A 24,044-nucleotide genomic window follows, 5' to 3' on the forward strand; every position below is an offset into this window, starting at 1 on the left:
AAAGTTGGTTGAATCCTCGGATGTGGAACCCACAGATTCAGTCAACTGTAACTGAAATTATTAGAAAATACACCAGCTTATTTTGTAATTGATTTCTAAGTTGAAATAATACAGATGTTCTTCATCAACCAAAAAGACACAGAACTGGGCTGTCTGAGTAGTCAGCAGGAAAGATGTTAGTGCAACAAAAAGGCGTGATTTCACATATTGCTATCTCCCAGCTAAGATGCCTGCATTTGGATCTCTTCCTGTAAATTCACTTTTCTGAGTGTTAAAGTCATGTGTTGTGTATCAGTGTGATGATATAAGCTGGCCATGAAAAGCCACTGAAAATATTATCTTGTGTTCCTAGGCCCTGAAACTACAGAAAAAGACAGTCATTTTCAGGAAAACAGATCAACAACAATAACAAAGCAGTATCCCTAGAAGTAGGAAGATATAACTCCTTTAAGCCACATACCCATGATAGTGATTTTCAAGCCTTAAAAATCAGTTTTACATTAAGTGACTGATTTGATTAAGGACGAAAATCCAATTTGTGTGTATGTGTTGGAGTGGAGTGGGGGTTAGGTTAAAGAAGTTAAATTAAGGAAAGAGTAGAAATGACTACCTTGTTCGATTTTATTTTCTTGTGCTTCATAAACCCGGCACTAGAAAGCTTTTAAACATTTCTTTTTCCCCTGAGGGTCAAATTTAAACCAAAGCCTGTCTATAGCCACAAAGAATTCATCCTGATGTGTTTTAAATTATTTGTTTAAATAAGGAGTTCACATGCATGTACAAAATAACAAGGTACTTAGATTAAATAAATAACCACCCACTAAAAATCTACATAAAATATGAATAAAGTTTGAAAGTTTAGGTCCGTTTTTCCCCTTATTCATTTGTGTCTGTGTGACTTGGAAATGTATAACTTGCAAATATAATGGATTAAAATTTTTGTTTTTTTCTCCACCTAAGCTAAAGGCTAGATTCCCATTTAGTTCTTCCCTAAGACCTTACCACATTCAAATTTCATTCAGCACATAAGAGGTTAGGAAAGTTTAGTCATACATAAAAGCCTTCCTTAAACCACACACAATGCCAACAGCCTCCCCAAATTTCTAATTCATTTTTCAAAAATCCTTTTAATATATGTATTTTTTAATACATATTTTGAAAAATATTCTCAAGATAATGTGCCTGCTGTCCAGTTTTCCCACAGAGCTGAGTAGTGACTAACTATAGAGTTAGAATTTTTAGGAGTTGTACCCTTAAGAGCAATTCCAAAAGTGATTTCAGGGATATACAGCTGGTTGGTTCAGTAGAGGAAGTTAGAAATATAACTCTATTTTTCTTGTTTGCTTTTACCAAATGTAGTGTTTTTAAGACCACTTCCTGGTGAATAGATGATACCAAATCTCATTTGCTGTAATTCTCTTTCCTTCTAAATCACTGAATAGAATATTAACAATGGCTGATGATAAACATAATGAGACTCTGTTCACATCAAATAGACCTGAAAAACAAGTAAATTAATATCTCTGTGAAATAAAGTTTACCTGTGCATTTCCCCTTGATGATTAAACTAAATTGTGCACTTTTAATTCTTCAGCCTCAGAGTTAAGCAAGTTCTGTGAAAGAGAGTTATACAGGGCTTTGAAGGATCGTGCATACTCCCCAAATTTAAGTGAATCCAAACCATTGAAAACTCATAATAACCTCTCATTTAATATTATTAATCATCTCCAAGAGAGGGAAATAGGGGATGGTTCCTGAAAAACCCATTCCAACAGCCTATTACCATCACTCTCAGAGAATTTTTCTATTTATCTAAATCCATTGCGTTAGAATTTGAGTCCATTTTTCCTTCTTACATTGGAGACCAAAATCTAAATAACAGCCTTTCTACTATTGAACACAATTATTTGGTTGTCCCTCAACTGAAACAATTTCCTTATTTTCAAATTTCAGTTTCTAGGCCTCTAATCACCTATGCGATGTTGCTTTGAACCTCATTGTTTTTCATAGCCCTCTGTTCGATGAAACTTAGAACTAGAAATAGTGGTCTAGAGAAGGCTAAATAGGTACCCACCACTTCACATGCTGTGTTTCTTACATGTTTGTTCCGTTTTACAATTGACCTGCCCTTCTGGTCTATGGTCAGCTTATTATCTTTTCTGTGCGCTAAATCATAATCTGACTATAGGTGTCAAAACTTCCCTGACTGGTATTTTTATGGGTATTGAATTTGAATTGGTGAGCATTCAATCACTCAAACTTAGTTTGAGTTCTGATCCCATTGTTCCAACCTTTTCTCGTTGCCCAGCTATGAACCCAGGATAAACTTATTGAAAATTCACTCTACTTGTGAAATGCCATGTTAACAGTTATTTATGTATAAAAAATTCAATATAGAAGAGCTATTTTAAATTAGTCATTTCCCTGTGACGTAGGCAGTATGGGTACAAGTTAAATCGACTATCATGCTGCTATTAGGGTTTTTATATTTTATTAGGAAAATCTGCCTTGTGTTTCACAACAGAAGCCCTGGAGAAGATAGTCCATAGGATATTAAATACCATAAGTACAGTGATGTGAAACATCTGTGTGGCAGACAGCTGCAAATGTTGGAAAGGAGCTTTTGTGGGAAAAGAAGCCTTCTGATTTCTGTTGGCTTCCTCAATTATGAGGAGTCGAAGGGACACTTGATAGTTTTCCAAGACAAAAACTTCTTTTTCCACGTGAAGTCTCTTTGTAGAGAGGCACTTCTAGAGCAATCTAGAGTAGTGCTTTCACCTTTGTAATAGTCATCATTAATACTGGCATTTATTCTTAAGATATTTCTTTGTAGATATTTGTGTTCTTAAAAATCATTTCCTTTTTTGGGAAATGGTTGAAAAAGATGACCAGATATACTGAGTTACGATGGAACTCAGCTGTTAAGTTGACGAAAGAGCCACCCAACCCCAAAAGGAAGTCTGAGAAGTCTTCCATTCCAAGTAGTGGAATTAATCAACTTGATTATAAGCAGACTTTTAAACAGGGCTCTAAAATGATTGAAAACCCTTATTTTTAGAAACAAAGTCATATAAATCCTAGCTTTGTAAAGGAGACTCTCTGAGACATACTGCTATCATTTGACTCTGCTCCCAGACTAGAGAAAGGTGACACCAAACTGTACAGTAATCATTGATGATGACATACAGTTATTTAGTTCTTGAAATCTGAGTCCTTCATTTTTAAAACACTACAAAAGTATTTTTATAGCTCTGCAGAAAGTTGCTAGCATAGAACTTGGGTTGGAACATAGGAAGACCTGATTCACAGGCCTAATGCAGTTATCACCTCCTCTTAAGTGAATTTCGTCACCCATGGAAATACCCAGAGGGAAAAAGCAAAATTAGCTTTTTTGTTGTTATTAATGTGATATAATATGATTAAATTTTCTCTAATATGCAGTGTGCAAAGTGTTTATATTATGTTTCCATGGGAACTTTCTCTGTATGTACATTTTACTGTTTCCCCAAAGAATGCAGTTATAAAACAAACATAATATTTGGCAGTTAAAAGAGGTAATAGTTACGGTAGAGAACTGAATTAAAAGAAAAGTGGTCAGTCAAACCTCACTTTGGTTCCTGAAGTTGTTCATGTCAATCAAAATAGACCAGAGCTTCTTCCAGGAAATGAATGCAGAGAAAGCTTTTCTTAAAAAAAAAAAAAGAAAAAGAAAGAAAGAAAGAAAGAAAAAAAAAAAAGAGAGAGACAAAAGTTTGTTAAAATGTTTTTGAAGAGTCCAAATCTTTTTTGTTGTTCTTGCTTAGTTGTTTTAATATAAAAGGATAAATAGTGACAGACTTTAAAGAAAATTTAAATGAATCATAATGTAAAGGGCTACCAAGTTTTTATTATAAAATTGATGAATCTGGGCTTCAAAATGGTCTGGGGAATGACCACAGCTAATAATAGCTCTTACCGGATGAAAGATGAGAAAGCTATTATAGCTCATGTCTGATTTACAACAAAATTACATTATTCTATCATTACACTTTTAAAATAGACTTTATTTTTAGAGCAGTTTTGGATTTACAGCAAAATTGAGTGGAAGGTGCAGGGATTTCCCACACACCCCCACCCCCACTCGTGCACAGTCTCCCCCGTGATCAACATCCTCCGTCAGCGTGGTCCACTTGTTGTAACTGCTGAACTCACATGGACACATCATACTCCCTCAAAGTCCATAGTTTACATTAGGGTTCATTCTTTGTGTTGTACATTCAGTGAATTTGGATAAATGCATAATGACATATATTTACCATTCTAGTATCATACAGTGCAGTTTCACTGCCCTAGTATTATTAAATTTTGACAGAGTAGATGGAGCTCAGAAGTATCCAGTTTTGTTTTCCAAGAACTCTGGTTTGGGGATTATTAAGAGGAAGACTCAAGATCTTATAGATAGTACCGATATTACACCTCCCATCAGAGGCAACAGGCATTACCCAAGCAACTAGTTTTAATCATGCAAGATGTAGCCAAACAATGACTACAGATTTCCTCAGATCACTTCCTTCTGAGTTTACTGGCAACTAGTTTTTGATTTTTGAAAATCTGAATTAAAAAAATATATAATGTGCTAAGTTGCCCCATTTTCCCTGTGTTGAGAAGGAATTTCATCTACAACAGTATCACTTTTACACACAACTTAAATTTCTTTGAACAAGCCAGGCTATACTCTGTAAATCTGGAGGCATTATAATGTAGCATTTTATGATGACATGTTACTTTTTATTGCCTGAGTCCATTCTTTCTGATACTCAGGGTTGTTTCCAGCGATTCATAATTACAGAGCTAAAGTATATCATGTGGGTACTTTACTTCCTGTTCTATGTTTGCATTTCCTGCTAAGGGAAGCCTGGAACCAAGACCCTTAAGAGTTACATACATGGTGTGTAGAACATCGAACAAGAGGTAGAACTACAACAAATGCAAAGCAGCCTCTGCCAGAGGCATTTTATTATTTATTATGAACAAGGCTCCACGGCAGAGTTGAAAGGAGTATGAAGACAAATGTCCCACACCTGCAATCAAGTGAATAGTGGTATTAAAACGTTTAATATCCTGTTTTTAGGCAAGCCTCCATGTTATGGGCAGTGTAATAGCTGACATGGAACTCGGGTACATTTGATGTGGCTTTGTGTTATTTTGCAAGCTGAGGCACTCCCTCTCCCCTGAGACATGCAGCGAGAGGAGGGAGAGAGCTAGGGACCTAAGCCTCCAGGAGAGCAGTACTGCGTTCTCCTGCTGGGCTTCACTTTGGTGCTGTAGTTTCTGATAAATAACATAGCTACGGTTTACAAACTCTGCATTTTTGGGGGGGCCTTCTCCTTATCTTGAAATTACATAATATTCATTTTCCTTAACGTCCGTCATTCACGCCTATGGGTAAAAGCAGTGATAATACTTACAATATAAAACAAGTGATCAATTTGTGATGATTAAGTGTTCAATTGTCTGTCTTCGGGCTAATTGTAGTTTTTAGACTCCCCTCCATCATGAAACACTTTTGGGTCACCCCAAAATACACAGCATCACTTAACAAACACTGGACGTACAACTTTGTATTAGTGACTTGTCTAATCAACTCTTTGAAATTATTTTTCTAGCTAAACAGAATGTATCAGAGGCTACAACCATCGAACTGAGTATGCTTGCAGAAACTGTCTCACCCACTTTATCGGAAGAACCACAAATGGTCCCTGACAGAACTATACCAACCGCCCCTTTAATCACCGAATTACCTGTCATTACAACCAAATTCCCTCCTGTGGGAAATATAGTCAATTTTGAACAGAAAGCCACAGTTCAACCTCAAACTGTCACACACAGCATAGCCACCGAATCACCCACACTTGCTGGGGGTACCAAGAAGCCTTGGGATATGGACTATTACTCACCTTCTGCTTCAGGACCTCTTGGAATGCCAGACATACCTGAAATTAAGGAAGAAGTGCCCCAAAGTACACCTGTCATCTCCCTTCATACCACTGTTTCATGGGATGGTGTCATGGAAGAGATACAAACACAAGAATCAGTTACACAAATTGAACAAATAGAAGTGGGTCCCTTGGTAACATCCATGGAAATATCAAAGCACACTCCTCCCAAGGAATTCTCTGTAAGTGAAACCCCATTTGTACCTACAACAAGGACGCTGGAATCCAAAACTGAAAAGAAAACAGTAAGCACTGTTTCTGAATCAGTGACCACAAGTCGCTACGGATTCACCTTGGGAGAAGATGATGGTGAAGACAGAACATTTACAGTTAGATCTGGTCTGAGTACCTCGGTCTTTAGTCAAATACCTGAAGTCGTTACAGTGTCAAAGACTTCACAAGACACCACCCACACTCAACTAGAGGATGTGGAGTCGGTCTCAGGACCAACCATTGTTTCACCTGTAACTGTGCCTGTCGGTGAGGGGTCGTCCACGGACAGCTGGGAAGAGAAACAAACTAATGGTAGGAAAACTGAAGATTTTCTTGGCCAGGATGTGTTCGCCACACCTTTCCCATCATGGCATCATACAGAAGTAGAATTGTTTCCTTATTCTGGTGATCAAAGATTAGTCGAGGGAACGTCTACAGTTATTTATCCCTCTCCACAGACAGGAAGAGAAAGAACGGAAACACTAAGACCAGAGATGAGAACAGTTATACTGACTTCCACTGATGATGAAATACAAGAAAAAATCACTAAAGATCCATTTATAGGAAAAATAGAGGAAGAAGGCTTTTCTGAAATGAAGTTCTCTACAGTTTCCTCAGAGCAACTTCATCTTACAGAGTCCTCGGTGGAAATGACCGAATCTTTTGATTCCCCAGCACTGACAACAACGAAGCCAAGTGTGGCACCAACAGAGGCAACAGATGTGAAGAAAGACTTTACAACAACTCCGGCTGAATTAGAAACAGATGGCTTTGGAGACACCACAAAGTATGATGAGAGTATTACAACAGTGCATCTGACCCAAAGCACTTTAAATGTAGAGGTGGTCACTGTGTCAAAATGGTCATTGGATGAAGGTAGCACAACATCCAAGCCCTTAGAGTCCACGGAGCATGCAGGCTCTCCAACATCGCCCCCTGCCTTACTCACCGCTATGGGAGTGAGTGGAGAGGATAAAGAAATCCCAAGTTTTACTGAAGATGGAAGAGATAAATTTACTCTTATCCCAGACAGTACTCAAAAGCCATTAAAGGAGTTTACTGAGGAAGACATCACAGACCGTGAAAAATTCACAGTTAGATTTCAGCCAACTACATCAACTGGTATTGCAGAAAAGTCAACTTTGAGAGATTCTACGACTGAAGAAAAAGTTTCACGTCTCGCAAGCACAGAAGGCCAAGTTGTTTATACAACCATGGAAGGAAGTGCTTTGGATGAAGGAGAAGATATGGATGTGTCTAAGCCTATATCTACTGTCCCCCAAATTGCACACACTTTGGATATGGAAGGATCAGCATTTGTTAATTATAGTAGCACCCAGGAGCCTACTACTTATGTAGACTCTTCCCATACCATTCCTCTTTCTGTAATTCCCAAAACAGAATGGGGAGTGTTGGTACCTTCCATTCCATCAGAAGATGAAGTTCTGGGTGAACCCTCTCAAGACATACGTGTGATTGATCAGACTCACCTGGAAGCTACTGCTTCTCCTGAAACTGTAAGAACAGCGACGGAAATTACACAGGAAACAACTCAGGAAGGATTCCCTGGGAAAGGACAGACTCCAGAGAAACCAGTTCCTACTCTCAGTTCTACAGCTGACACAGCCAAGGAGACAGTGACACCTTTGGAGGAACAGGAGAGTGATGGGTCAGCATATACAGTCTCTGAAGACAGATTGGTGACAGGTTCTGTGACAGTCCCAGTTTTAGAAACAACTCCAATTGGAGAAGTTGAGCAAAGTATATCTTTTCCACCTGGTGCTGTCACTGAGCACAAAGCAAAAACAGATGAAATGCTAACACTAACACCAAGTGTGGGGCCAAAGGTGTCTTTAAGTCCAGGACCTGAACAAAAATATGAAATAGAAGGTACCAGTCCAAGGGCATTTGCATCACCTTTTAGCACCAGTGTTACCCAGGCTACAGAGGAAACCACTACTGAGAAAAGAGAGAAAACATCCCTAGATTATATTGATTTAGGCTCAGGATTATTTGAAAAGCCCAAAGCCACAGAACTCCCAGAATTTCCAGCAATTAAAGCCACAGTTCCAAGTGACATCACTGCTGCCTTCAGTTCGGTAGACAGAGTTCACACAACTTCAGCATCCACTGAGAAACCACCTCTCATTGACAGAGAGCCTGATGAAGAAACAACCAGTGACATGATCATCATTGAAGAATCGACATCTCGTGTTCCTCTTACTACCCTTGAGGATATTGTAGCCAAGGAAACAGAAACAGATATTGATAGAGAATATTTCACAACTTCAAGTACTCCTTCTGCTACGCAGCCAACAAGACCACCCACTGTGGAAGGCCAGGAAGCCTTTAGACCACAGGCACTTTCCACTCCAGAACCCCCAGCAGGGACAAAATTCCACCCTGACATAAATGTTTATATTATTGAGGTCAGAGAAAACAAGACAGGTAAGTCTTTGCTTTCTAGACATACCAGTCAAGGCAATCACCATTTTATCTTGAAAATTACTTTTGGAAAAAAAAAATGCCAACATGCCAAATGCTGCCATTAGAAGATAACTGGAGTGTGAAAAAATTCTGTTTTAGCTTCATGTATTTGTACAAGAATTGGAAGAATGTGTTAAACAATTTTGAAGAATGTTAGGTACAATTTTATTTTAAAAGTTGTAAGAAGCCCTGCTTTGTCATCTAATATAACCAAACCATCACTGTTACATCACTTCAGAACATTCAGAACCCAGTGTTTTAATTTCAGTGTCTTTCCATGCGTTACTACTCAAGTGTAGTACTAGACTGTGTTAACATTCCATTGGTCTTTAACTATTAACCTTCAGTACTTACATTGTGGACAGCTAAAACCGTATTGCATATCCCTAAGGCTGATAGACATCTAAAGGTTTGTTTTGGTTTTTCTCTTCCATGATTTGCAGATTATTATACAACTTGTGGGGTGGGTACTAGGTCTGTAGTTTAAATGTTATTTTAAAGAAAGTTCAACATATTTTTAAGTTGTTGTCCTTGGGTATTTTAATGAGGCTTTAAATATTTGGAACAAATACAATCTCTCTCAGTTCCAGGAAGTGCTATAATTTATTGGTTCAAATATAATTTCAGAGAGTGGCTATGTCAGCATTACCTCTGTTCCCTAAATCCAGACTGTAATGTTACTTATTTTGTGATTTAAGTATTTGATTTTTAGAAAGACTCTTTGTGCCTTCTATTCTGCTCAAATATTTTATCTCCCTGGCAAAATTCTTAAAAGCTGTTTCTTTACATTGATTAATACCTTTCATCATCAAACATAACTTATTTCCTTCCTAAAGGTCAGACCACACTATCTTCTAAATTCGGTAAGCTGAATTGAAAATATATAGTGTATACAGTTCAACAGATCTATTCAGGTTTGTTTGTCTTTTTTTAATTTAGAAGTTAAGGTCATTGATTTTAGTTAGGTTTATTCTGGTTTTAATATGTGAATTAAGTGAATACTCGTTTTTCCTTGACCTGGCTGTGAGAAGTCGGGCTAGCAGAATGCTTTTTGAGCAGGTTTTCTCTCTTACTCTTGGGATATTTCCTTCAAGATGTCCTTTTCTGAAGAGTGATGCTGTCCTCATTAGCGTGATCAGGGAGTACCTGTTGGAAACACAGGTCGCTCTAATGTCAAGTTAGCTGGCTTCCAGTGCTGTTAGATGGTAGCTTGGCTTCTACCACCGAGAATTTTCTTAATGTAAAAACTCTTGCGGGGCAGTAGAGAAGAGACTGCATTCCCAGAACGTTGACTTTAATCTTACTACTCAATACAGTTGAACAAGGCCAGGGTTGGAGCATTACTTTCCCGCTAGTGATGGTGTTTCTTGGAAACTGTAACGTCTTTCTTCTCTCTTACTTTCCTTTTCCGACTCTTGGAACTGGAATTGAGAGAGAAGATGAGCTGCCAAGTAGTGGGAGTGAGGACAGCTGTTACATGTTCGGAAAAGTGACAGTAAGATATTACTATGAAAAAGAAAGAACAGGAGTGAAGAGAAGTGAGAAGGGATTACTATGAATGCTTTTTTTGAGAATTTTTAAAAAATTACTTCATTGACTAACTATAAGAAAAATTTCCCAATTTAGATTACTCTCTTGTTAGTGTAGAGGCTAAGTTGAATCAAATACTATAGAAAACAGTAAAACACAAAAATTCCACATTTAAAAACTCTTCTAAATGGGAAACTGCGCGTTAAGGTTAGGGTGATCAAATTACAAAATGGAAAAAGTGAAACTCGATCTCTCTGGAAGAATTGGCAGTCATCAGGAAGGAAAAAAAAATCTAAGTTTACAATGGTTACTTGAAATGAAGGGTCTGAGTAACTTAACTCAGAAACCGTGTATACAAAAATGCATATTTTTATTTGAATTGTGCATTTAATTCAGCTGGGTCTCAAAACACAACTAGGCGTTTCCTCTTCTTTCTTCCACTTTTAAAACATGTGACCATGATTTGCCTTCAAACTCATTTTTGTTCAGCATTGTAACAATAGGTCAAAAAACTCTGTGGAAAGGAAATATTTGGTTATATCCATCAGCATGGGTCTCCAGTGAGTGAGTGTGTGGGGTCGGCAGGGTGGTGTGGGAGGTGGGGGAGCGGGAATAGCATGTATCTGTCTGGTTCCCTCCGTCCTCTCTCTCTCTTGCCCTCCTCCTCATCTGTCATTTTTGTGGGCTTTATATATGCCATTCTCCTTAAGACTAAAAACACTGTTATATTGTTTTGATAAAACAATGAGGTTTAGTCAGATCCAGCTGCTTATAGTCATTTTATTTGTTTTCTGTGAGAAATTTATTTTTTCAAGCATTTTTTTTTCCCTTTGGCAAGGGAAAACCCTAAAGCAGATGTTAAATTAATGAGCTCTAAGGCAGGTGTACACTAATAAGGAAAAATATATATGTGCCTAAAAAAACCAACCTTTTTTATGTATCAAGGCAGATTTTTCCAAACTGGAAAATCCTTGGTACATGTATGAATTTGTATAAACCTATTCACAAACATAAAATTGCCCTCCACACATGCTGCATATCTAAGTAAGCAGAAATACCACCCATGCTACACTAAACCAAGGCATTCATAACTTTTTTGGTGCACTCAGCAAGTCATATAAATCTTGATTTAAAAAAAAAATTTACTACTATGAAACAAAACATGCTATGCAGGACACATTTATGTTATATTTGCTCAAATGGATCTTAATAGCAACTTAGGGTGTTGTTGCTGGAGGGCAACTGTAGTTAGCAGTTAAAAAAATCTTAAGGAACTTTTCAGCTCATAAAACTTTTATGAGCTGAAAAATGCTATAGGGTGTGTTTAACAGTGGTTCGGGGGATACTGAAAACATGACTCCTGTCTATTTCAGGAGTAATTTGCACACCTGCATTTTGAAAAATTATTGAAAGCCTTTCTTTGTGAAATTATATGAAGTCTAACGGTTTAAAGATGTAGGAAGAGTTTTATCAGTTCTGAATGTTTTTCCTTTTTTTGAAAAGTGCTCCTCGAAATCATCTGAAGTGTCACAGGCTGGTGTAATAGGATCGTGAATGTTGTTAAAAACTGATATACTGGTACTTTTAACTCAAAGAATAATTTGAAGATATATAGATTTAGTAATATAGACATTATTGTGCAAATGTGCATAGTTTTAACCTTAAAATAGGTAGCTTATGACCTATGAAACAAGTTCATGTATACTACATACAAGTTCATGTATACTGCATGCTATGTCAGACCTGCTTGATGTCATTTGTCTTGTCAGGTGTTCTTTTTTGCTAGTTTTATCATTTATATCTATCCAAATATAAGTGTAAGGCAGATGTTAAGCTAATATCAAGCTAAAATGATATAAATATGAAGTATTGATAAAACTATGAATGAAATGATATTAAACATTAATGACATTTTGAGAAAAATAATTTTCTCAAAAATGGCCTCTAAATTAGGTTCATTTTGCTTTGTTTCCTTATTGAGAATCATGGTACTTTATGGTTTAACATCCTTCAGAAATAATTTCCCTATGGTTAATCCCATCTGCATTTTTGTGTGGACATTCAAGAAATGTACATAAAGCTAAAGATTTACTTTCCTAATGTGATCATGTTGAGGCAAGGGTAAGGAAAAAGGACGTTGGCTCTGAGAACAGGCAATGTGTGGACAAATGCCAATATTTATATCAGTGATTTCACAGTCATCAGTTTTTAAAAGGTGACGTTAGCATGAGATAGTCTCCTCTAATTTTTTTAAGTCACGTATTTTTCATTTCTACAGAATTTATTATTTAGAAAAATTACTTTCAGATTTTTTTTTTTTTATTATTATAGGATCAGAGTCCTTTCTTCAAACAAAATCGTATTCAGGCTTCCATAATGTGAGTAGATAAAAGAGTGGCTGTTCTGGTTAATGTTTGAGAGGGAAGAACAGGAGCCCCACTTTCTTGGGACCCCTCCCTCACCCTGGTGGTAGTTTCTAAAATACCGTGTACCTCACAGCACAGCTAGAAAGAGAACAATACCATTTAGCTAACTCACAATAAAGGAGCAATGGGTAGGGGAGGGTATAGTTCAAGTGGTAGAGCACAGGCTTAGCATTCACGAGGTCCTGGGTTCAATCCCCAGTACCTCCTCCAAATAGAAATAAATACATAAACCTAACTACCTCCCCCTCATAAAAAATGAACAAAAGCAAAGTGAAGCAGCAACATTTACTTATTCCTGAATGAATTGATTTTTTCAAAGTAAAAACATATTTTAAATTGGTCTGATTATCTCATTATATATATATATATATATATATATATATATATATAATCTCACTACAATGAAATGAAACTCATGAACATTTACCTTTAAATAACTATGATGCTAAAAAAACAAATTAAGCAAATCTAGTTTCAATCTTTTTGATGCCCATGTGTAATCAAAATCATATATAATGACATTTCAGAGTATCACATGTATGTGCAGAGCGAAATCATCAAGCATACACTTACAGCTTGATACCTTCAGACGATTTTTTATGTATTTTATCATATTTAAATCTCAGAGATAATTTATTAGACAACTAGAGAAAGTATCCTGATGGGAGTTGGAGGCACACTAGGTCTGATGCTTCGGCACTGGTCTAAGTCTTGGATTTCCTTGGAGCATTTTTGCAGTGAGTCAGTTCTCTCCGCTAATGACTTCACAGGAATAATGACCCCCTGTTGGTTCAGGTGCTGCCCTGTCCGTCAGTTTCTGAAAGAAGATAGACTCTTGAAAGACAGGCTTCTCGTTGGCATTCTATTAGTTTGTTAAGAGTAGACGGCTTAGATTTAGTTTGCAGCTAATATGGGGCACAATGCATGCTATTCAGATGCCTGCCCTGGCAAGAGAAGAGCATCCTGAAATCAGTAGCTTGGGTTCTGGGCTGCTGCTTTCCTGCAGAATTTCAGTGCATATCCCTGAAAGTGGATGGGGCGGGTGCCTGCACACTTGAGTGGTTCCCTTTGCTGAGCTCCAGCTGTGGCTCCTTGCCAGAGAAGCACATTTGTTTTTGCAGGGAATCGGGATGGCTTCCCCCATTCCTGCTTGGCTGCCCAAAGTCTAGAAAAGGATTGAGTTCTATTAGTCAAATAATGAAAACAGAAAAGATTGTCTATCTTTCTTCCATTTCTATAGCATGAAAAAAAAATTGGCCTTAATGTTTCTAAATTATTAGTGAGCTTAACCCTGTACTACAGATCAAAGGTTTCCTTTTTACTTAGTCCTTCTAAGTGAAATATTTTGTAGGTATAACACATACACTCACATACAGACACACATACAAACACACATAGACTTTCAGTTTTTAAAATGCTCTATAAATATTTTATTAACCCACTGATCTCAAGGGAAAATTTAGGAAATTGAAACTGTGTTTCTCACAGGTTGAGGTTTACTAATAAAAGAGGTGTTCCGTAGATAGCTAAAAGGAACTTTGTTGTCTTCTTCCTAACATGAACCAATGCCTATTCTTTCTGAAGTTACAATCACAACTCACTATTATCAAAACTACTACTGAGGTGGGGCATTATCCATGGACAAAACCACTTAGCTCTCATTGGCAGTGACCTCCAGAGAAAGGCACATGTTGTCTTCCATCAGAGGACAGTCAATCAAGGATTATCTTCAGGTGAAGCTACAACATTCCCAGTCCTTTGACAGATATTAAAAGGGGCATAAAATAGACATAAACCGTAGGCCCTGCTTCCAAGGACTTTAAATGCATTTTGAGGAGCCAATGTTAACACAATCAAATGTAAATGCAGTATAGAAACACATAATTACGCTCTCGGTATGTGGTACCAGTTGTGAATGGCAGATGAGGTCAGCAGAGAAGGAATCAATGAAGGCCCAGGGGAGTCAGAGAATAAGGAAGAGGTGTAAGCTGGCCCCTGTTGGAGTGGTAGATCAAAAACAAGTTACCGGAAACTATTTATTAGCCTATTGCTTCCCAACAGAGGTTCGCCAGTAGGGCTAAGGAGCCCCCGTGTAATCAGGCATTTTCCCAAATAAGTCTGGGATGATAGAGAGGGCACTGCCTGCTTCAGAAGATGAATGCCTTCTTAGGATTCACCTAGAAACCTGTACAGATACATGGAAACCAGAGAGAGTCAGCCAACTTCCTCAGGAGGGAGTAGTCACACTCTTCTGTTTTTCAATGATTGATACTTTTTGATAAAGATAGCATCTTCTGTAGGTGAAGTCTGTTCAACTTTTCAAAATATATCCCCTGAAGCATCATGGTTTAGAGTTACACACCTGTAAAGTTAAATGGCATAAAACTGCTTTTTTAAAGGGTGGGCTGCATGCTCTAAAAGGTGATTTAAAGGTTTATGACATCTTAATTCAAGTACAATTTGAATCAGCAGTATTACAGAAGCAGCTGCAAAAAGTTGGAGAATATGGCATCAGTCTGTCCTTTGATTATCTGCACTGTGAACCCAAGAATTTAAGTTTTCTGTCAGAATTTTTGCCAGTAAAATGGATGTAATGACAATTATTGTATAAAAAGAATAATATTTCCTATATTCTGACAATACTCTTTCCAAGTAACAGGGATTATGAAACAAAGATGATTGTGTGTATACACACACACACACACACACACATATGCCTTCAAACACATACATATGATATACATTTATTCAACAGTCAAATAATTGCCATATACTAAGTACTATACTAGAACTGGATTTTTGAAGCGCACTCTGTGATATCCTGAATGACTATGGACAGGTATTTGGTTTGCGCAAAAAGACACATGAAAGAGGCAATTGATGTAGTAGAAAGAGCCTTTGGAAACAGACCTGAGTTCACAGTCAGCATTGTTATTTGCGGTCCAGTCTTGAGTAAATTGATTGATCTACATAGGCTTCTGCTGTTATAATATTAAAAATATATGCTAATACTGCAAACTCACCAGATTGTTTAAAAGAGAAGGGGGTCCCTTCGAAGGCTTTCCAGTCAGAGTGGTAGGACATCCCACATTAACAGTCCTTAACACGACGAGAAAGCACCAAGCCCAGCGCCTGGCATGTGGGAATGACTTGGTCCAAATTAATCCCCTCTCAGCTTCCGCAGTTGTTTCACTCTCAGCTTCTACACATGGGAAGATTTAGACTGTTTTGTGCTAAATAGGTAAAAGTGGACTCATCTTAAAATTCAAGATGATGTGTATATACCACAGGGAACTGTATATAATTATATTATAGTGTCTGCCTGACTGTGAGCGCTTGTTGAAACTTTAATCTTCTGTGGACTGTGTTTGTCTAGAGTGATGCCGTTTTGGGTGCAAATCAGAAGCAGCTGCAGCCCTTATTTAAAATTTAAATATAGTTACAGTATTGATTCTGTAGTGTCTACGTGTAAAATTCATTAACTTTCTGCTCTTTTTCATGTGTGAAAACTGGGCTTATGATTTTTGGTAACTACCAAATTTAATTTTTTTTCAAAGCAAAGAGCTTTCTACAAATTCTTTATAAATTTTTCCAGGTGCTGGGCCAGACCTCTTCTTGCATATTCATAGAAAACATGGGCATTCCCTGCTGTCTTTTTGCTGTTGTCAAGGAAACCCCCAGTTCTCTACACAGGGATTACATTCTTCTTTCTTAATAGCTCTTAGATCATTCATTTGTGCAATGAATAAAAAATGTATTCATGGGCCCAGACAGTGTTCAGAGCTTTTGTGAGGGAGGGGCGTAGCCAAGGGGAGAGACGTGTGGTGAGAGGAGGAGTAGGATAAAAGAAACGGAAAAAGAAGTGCTCTCTGAGGTTTCATGTTAATGAGGTAAAGTGAAAATTTGATTTTTAAGAAGGCGATACCCATTTTTGTCAGTTTACAAAATTTATAACGTTACGCCTCAGTGAGGTGAGTTTGACACATACCAAAAGAAAAGCTGGTTAATAAGTGGCTTTAGGGACAGAAGGATTCCAAGATTGGGGCCTTGGTTCAGGGGGGTGGGGATGTGTTTTAGTGAAAACTGTTGTGTATTTTTTTCATTTGTGTTGAAGTACTTAGATTTTTTTTTTTTGCAGTGCAGTTGAGGCAATAGAAAAGGTACGATATTCTTTCAACCTAGGGCATCATGTGGACAATTGTGAACCTATTTTATTGCATTAAAAATTGTGTTCCTTAGAGAGGTATGCCAGTGTTTAGACTTTTTTGAGTATGAGTCAAGAGGAAAATCCTATCTACTGGCACAAAGGCTATAATTATTCTTAAAAAGAGTGGTTTGATTTGGGGGAGGAAAATAAATGATGGTGAACCTTCTAAATACTTGCTTGAATTATTGTAATAATGTGTAAACCTTTTTTAAATAAATAATTGAAAGTCTAGGAGATTTTAAACTGGAAAGAAAGAATCTCTGGAGTGAGAGGAAAAGTTAATTGTATTTCAGCATCCGTGTCTGTGAAAATTTGAAAATATTGTATCACAGTACTACACCCAGACTTGTTTGCACCCAAAATATGATCAGTACACGCCACCTTGACTGGCTTCTAGTAACTTTATCTTTTCATTCTGTACTGCAGTATTCCTGGTTTCTCCAGGATGAACTAGTTTCTTTGGCTATATGCTGCACATAGTAGGTTTCAGTTTTTCTAAGTTGAGAAAGGGAAAAGAAAATACATTAATACATGTTTCTGTAGGGTATAATGTAATATAGTGTACTTGTTTTTCCTCACTATATTGCAGTCTCACCTTGCTCTGCTCTATAGGAGAGCCATTTTACTCTCTGCAGATAAAATATTCTCTGCCCATCTCCTCACCCCCAGGAAATATTTTAAAGGTTTGTTGAAATAAAGTCATTCAATCAAGGTACTCTGTGGCTGGAGGAAAGAAAATAATCAATAGCTTAGTTGGGCAGGCAACTTGAAATAATTAGTAAGCAAGAAGAATATATAGTAAAGGCTAGTTGCTTGCCTTAGTAAAAGGAGAAAGAGAGGTAATAGGAAGTTAGTTAATACAAGAAGCATCTTTAGCAGGCAGAGTCTCAGCATTGGCCTCACAGGGAACTCTGGGCATCTGTCCCCTCACTGAGCAACCATCCAGTTGACCCAGGAGGACCCAGAGCTGCACCAACCAGGCATCAGCCAGCTGACCAACAATGATGCCATTCTGTATAGGGGTTTGAGAAGCACCAGGAAATCTCCCAGTGCATAAGTATTGCTCGGACTGTTTCTCAACCTTGGCTCTATATCAGAATAACCTGGGAGCCTCCAGATAAAAATATCCACCACCCCATCTCCTGCCAAACATCTTAAATCTGACTTTCCAGTGATGGGGCTCAGGCATTTGTATTTTTGTTGTTGGTTTCTTTTCTTAAATTTGCTCTATTTTTTTTATTATTCAATATCTGTATTTTTAAATGGATGTGATTTTGTTGTCTAGTGAATCTTCAGACTGGGTCTAAAATATAGATCTTCCTGGGGAAGGGGCTGCTTTAGAAGCCTCTGCAAACTTAAGCTGTACTTCACCAGTTTTAAGGAGGAAAAGAATGTCTAATTCAGTCTCCCCTGAGTGAGATGGTGGTCTTTGCTCATGTTTTGGGAAGTGGAGATTTTCTCACACATGTTAAATGAACCTTGGTGTTTGTAAGTAAAGAAGAAAATAGAATCAAATAGCATTGAAATGTATGGTTTTTAGAGTTTCAGGAGTAGTTGTAATTGAATCAAAAGTGATAGTGAAGGGTGGAGAATGTATCTTGAATCACCCAGAAATGCACACCTCACTTTGCTGTACCTGTATCACCTTCTCTCTATCAGCATGGAAACTCCAAGGAAATATGAATGCTTGTGGCTTAAGGGTTCTTTTGGCTGTACTGCCAAAGTGAACTTTTCATCATATATTTACATTTGAGAAAAACAGTGATTACCACTGTGATATCAGCCTGTACCGATTCTAGACTTGGAAAGAAAAAGAATGATAAAAATAATATTGAGACTGTGCCTGCACATCTACATTATCTGATTGTTATAACCATAACAGTCTTTAGTATTTGAATTATCTGTATGATCCTTTAGTTGTAGCTCAGAATTTGAGCTATTATTGCAGCCAAAGGACAATAATTTCTTCATTCCAAAAAAATGAAAATCTCTCAAAGGAAGTATCAAACTAGTAAATGTAAACTTTTCCATTCTTGATGATAAATAACTGACATTCTTCCAACTAAATTCTCCAAAAGAGGGGCTAAGTGGCTAGAGTATGAAGAACATTCCGTGTTTAAAGGATCCCTTCACTTTTGTTACGGAATATAGAATTTAGTAAGGAAGGTGAGACAAGAATATAAAAACAACTAGGGAATTTTAAAATAAGAAACAATATGACATTAAGTCCTCTGCGGCATACAAGTTAGAGATACAACCAGCTTGGGCTGAGGAGTTTTAGTGCAGACAGATGGGAGGACTGAGGGCTTTGGCTGGTTCATTCAAAGGAGGGTTTATGAAGCATTCCAAGTTGGGGGCAGGAGAATTCTTGTTGAACGGAAGTCTGAGATGGGAATAAGGAGGATACTGAGATGGGGACATAGGGGTCCTGGGCTCCAACTCAGAGACGCAGAGAATGAGAACAGAGAATGAAAGGCAGAGGATAAATGTGGGGACAGTGATGGCACTGTTTCAACACCCTATTGAAGAGATCAGGTGGAAGAGGTGACTTGTGAAGAAAAGGAGTGGTGTAACTAAAATCAAATGGTATTTGGTAGAGTTTGGTTTAGTGACTATAATTTGGGGGCTTAGAAGGAAGTATATATATTTTTATTTATGAGAGGCATTTCTTTCACTTTAGTCAGAGTTTTTTACTTAAATTTTAAATCCTCAATTCTGACCAAAGTATTTTTCTGGTGTTAGGATAGCTGGTAATTATCTGTGTCTGCTATCTATCTATCTATCTATCTATCTATCTATCTGTCTATCTATCTATCATCTGTTTATCTACCTGTGAAAAGCTTTGACACAGTGTTGGAGCACTAACATGAAAAAGACAATAGAAATATCGCTCTTTGGTTGGTTTTTGCTTGTTTGTCCTGCTTTCAAGGAAACATTTAGAAACCGAAATAACCTGTCTTTTCTTTCATACAGCTCTTTATCTTATTGTTCAAAAATGCTTGAAGGCCCCAAAATCACTTCATTAAGCTCTCCAGGAAAGTCCTTACTCTTTAAAAATTGGAAGTTAGGAAGTTCCTTGGTCCTCTTCTATAAGCAAGAAAAGCCTACCCTCGATGATATCTCCTTAAGGGCACTTAGACCAGATGACTGTATCTAAACACATTCCTTCCACTTGAAAGAACAGCATTATTAGAGGATTATCTGAAGTTGGGAAAAGAGATGATTCCCATTTATCATCCCCATAACACGTCTGCCTCAAAAGTCAGACCATCAGAAATGCTTATATTGTTTATTACTCTTTCTGGGTGTAAAATTCATGAATTGAGAAACATTGAGGTCCTTACTCAGCAAGAGGGAGCTGTCAATGTAAGAAACATGCTTGGGTGGCACACCACATCAACCTCAGCTAGCAGAGCTAATAGGGAGATATGGGTCACAGAATCCGGTATTAATGTCCCAGACTTTAATCTCTCATGTCTGGAGGAATTGGGTATTGATATAAATATCCATGATTTTCAGTTATTAAGGTGATTAAGGATGCAAAAACAACTGACAAGATTTGGGAGGATGTTTATATCCTGAGCACTAATCTCAAGATTTTCCCAGCATCCTGAGTTGGCTCCATTTTTTGTGTCTCAGATTTTGAAAATGTTGGGGAATTTCTGATATCTGAGACAATCTAGTTGAAACTTGAATTAGGTGGTTGTCTTTGCTTCATAAGGTGCTATTTAGCATTTTATTTTAATTATGAACATATCAAAGGTGAATGAAATTGAAGCATTTGTTTATGTCTGGTCATTGGATTCATTGGTATGTGCTAGGAAACTTAAACATCTTAGAGAACTTCAAGCTTTCTCTACTTAAATTCTATGAGTATTTCTCAAGTACTTCTGTATGGCTGTCTATTGTATTATATAAATAAGGAAACAAAATCTTTTTTGTTGCATATTAAAATGAAATCTATTTTAATAAATAAATGTAATCCAAATATATCTCTGCTGAGTAGATTGGCATATACTTACATTTACTTAAAAGCTCTTCAACTTAAATTGTAAAATTCCCTATAGAGAACATGAACTTTAGCCAGCTGCCCCTGCATCTTAGCAACTATGTTTTGTGTCTGGTAACAGTATGACTAGAAGACTTGAGCTATGTCTACAAAACTCTGCCGTGAAGTACTTAAAAATACTTGATGAATAATTTGAGGTCAGCTAGCAATAAAGCTTTGTGTGAAATGCCATTAAAAAAATCTGTTAACCGTGGTACCAGTATATTCAAGTCAAGCTGTTAAAATACATTCATATAAACATAGAAAAGATTATACATATACTGTGTAAGAGTTCTGTGGTTTGACTCTTGCAATCCAAATAAAAGTTATACTACCCTTAGAATAAAATTCTAAAATAGAGCAGTCTTTTATAAGAACTTGTTCATCCAAGAGTGGGAACATTAATTACTCCATTAGGTTGCACTCTTAATATAAAATAGAGCAGATCACTATTTTGTAATGAAATACCTGCTTTCACAATAACACAGGTGTCCCCCTGACACACCCTACAAAGACACTTTTCTGGTCTGCAATAATTATAGCTCTTACAACTCTCTAATAACATGTGTGGTGGGTGGGGGTGGTGACAAGAAAGGAAGGTGAAGAAGTAATTTCAGAAATGAAATAAACAAAGAGGAGCAAATAGGAATATGGGTGAGATGTAGGTGGCAGTAGCAGGAGAGAATTTATCTGTCTATGCTAGGTAGCTTTCATGAAATTTTCAAAGTATGGGAACAAACTAGCCACGCTGACACGAAAACATAGGTTTATCTGTAGAGAATCTATTGGCAGGAAAAAATTAACTTCAAAGCCCTAGGTAATGAACGTTTTCCTCATCCTCAAACCAATATTAAGAAATTTGAAGAAACTATTTAGAAGTTAACACAACTTATTTCAATAATAAATATGAGTAACTTAATTGTGAGAATATTCCTTTCAGAAAAAGGGAACAAAATAATTTCTACTCTCATTTTCTATCTTTGTTTTATTTAAGAATTCTCATTTAGTAGAACATTTCACACTACGTATCCAATGAGCACTTTGTAAAAATATATCTTTTCTTCTCAATCACTGTTTGTTATGATGTGTTGACAGTTCTTTGGTCATTGCCAGCTTCAAGCTACAATGAGATGCATAAAGTGAAATAGCTTCAAACATTCCTGTGTTTTCTACCATTCTGAAGGCAAGTCAGATCAGATACTTGGAAGGCAGCTGGAGGAAGGAATCCTAATTTCAATTTAATGATTGGTACATTGGCAATAGGTGCACTCAAAAAGTGTCCTTTTAAAATAGGGAGAATGAGTTTATTTAGTAAGGCCATTTCTCTAACCTATTGGCAAGAGCACTTGCCAGAGTTTCAGAGAGAAATAGAGAGACTTGGAAGATACCCTTGGAATCCAAATAGAAGTTATACTACCATTAGAATAAAATTCTAAAATACAGCAGTCTTTTATAAGAACTTGTTCATCTAAGAGTGGGAACATTAATTACTCCTCGGAGATCTTAGGTCTCTGTAATGTTGGTAAACATGGGTCTGCCATACAATCTGATAGATAATAGGTAACTCAGTAAATTTTGTGTAGTCAGTTGGTCCTGGGGAGATAATATGTTTGTGTGCCATGCATGGTTGTGGTAGGGAATTTAATTTTGCATGCTAAAACCCACTGATGCTTAGCTGTGTTTGTGAAGTATATGCAAAGATCACTCCCTGCTGTGTTTGTATGGCTGTGATTGAAATATTGTGATATTTATTTAGGTTAGAAAATGGAATATACTGCATCTGACAGCCTTTTGGTGAAATATTCCAACATGATGGTCCAAAATGCTAAGGAAGTCCTCATAGATTTATGAGCAATAGGAAATGTTAGTATTCCTAATTAAGTGAAAAATGGACTAAAAGAATGATATACTTTGCTTATTGAACTAAAATTAGAGACTATAAAGGGAATGTCAGGGTCTTTAATTGATTGAATTAAGTAAACTTAATCAGAGTTGATAGTCAATGAAATTATTATCTAAGTTGGTGATTTACAATTAGAGTTCTTCGTTTTCTTTGCTAGAAAAAAACATTTTATTTTAAAGTATTCATTCCTTTGTCAAACATGTAAGTGAGCTGTATCATGAGTGTCAGTATCTCTGACATGCTGACATCTGACACACTGACATGCCTCAGTGTCTCCTTTTTTTTCTGCTTTTCTCCACCCCACTTATTTTTAGAGCTACCAACATCAAACTTGACAGAACTTCTATCTATAATTATTCACTAAGAAGATTGTGGGATATGTTTATATCAGTTTTTTTAAATAATTATTTTTAAAAGTAAGAAATTTACTTAGAAATCCATACAAATCTGTCATAGCATTGAGTATTTTTACCCCACTTCTGGCCTAGGAGTTTATAAATAAAGAATATCGAGCAGTTATTTCCTTATTTATCCTTGTGTTTGGCTGGAGAAGCTTGGCTGAATGGTTAGTTTAATCTCCACTATTTATAAAAAGGTACAAAATATGATGGGGATTTTTTATATGCTTGATACAAACCCAAGCTTCTTCTTTAAATTCTTTCTGTATTTAAATGAAAGATGCTGTGAGAATTTAGCATCTATGTGTGTGATACTGCTTAGTAGTGAATTCTATCTTTATTTGTATCTAATATAACCTAATGAAAAGAGTTGTATGTAAAACGATACTATAAGCAATTTAAGATAAGCATATTTTTGAAGTTCCTGGAGTTAAATCCTACAAAGTTGTGCAGAGTAGTTTAACTGATCTGGCTTAATTCAATTAAGTTCAAATAGTATTAACAATGAGAGACTACTTGATTTGATGATTAGATAAGATCATTGATGTGATATTTTAGGAGATTCATTTGTATAGATGGCATTTAAATGTGTTCTCTCATATGCTTGTATATGCATATGCATATATTTTCTCTCACATCCTTATTTCTTAGCGAAAGGTAGGCTTCAACACAAACCATATTAAAAGGTGTTTATTTTCTGAAGATGTTTTCTTTTAAAACATATATACCACAAGCCACTATAAGATCACAGTAACAACTTTAGTGATCTAACATTGAACGAACTTATTCTTTTAATTACATATTTTGAAAAAAAATTTAGGTATTTAGTCATTTTCTTTGGTTTGGTAATTAGGAAT

General features: G+C 36.7%; 1 protein-coding gene across 3 annotated transcripts in view; it reads left to right on the forward strand.

Annotated features, from left to right (window-relative positions):
• VCAN (versican) overlaps positions 1 to 24,044 on the forward strand; it is a 105,494-nt gene that overhangs the window by 37,361 nt on the left and 44,089 nt on the right. For 2 of the 3 annotated variants that reach the window (XM_010970603.3, XM_045507082.2), the window contains one exon: positions 5,646 to 8,636. The exons of the other annotated variant lie outside the window; for it this stretch is intronic. In XM_010970603.3, coding sequence (XP_010968905.2) covers positions 5,646 to 8,636 — 2,991 coding nt within the window. The remainder of the gene's footprint in view (positions 1 to 5,645; positions 8,637 to 24,044) is intronic. 3 annotated transcript variants of the gene reach the window in all.

The sequence above is a fragment of the Camelus bactrianus genome, chromosome 3 (assembly GCF_048773025.1).
Source record: "Camelus bactrianus isolate YW-2024 breed Bactrian camel chromosome 3, ASM4877302v1, whole genome shotgun sequence".
Taxonomy (NCBI): Eukaryota; Metazoa; Chordata; class Mammalia; order Artiodactyla; family Camelidae; genus Camelus; species Camelus bactrianus.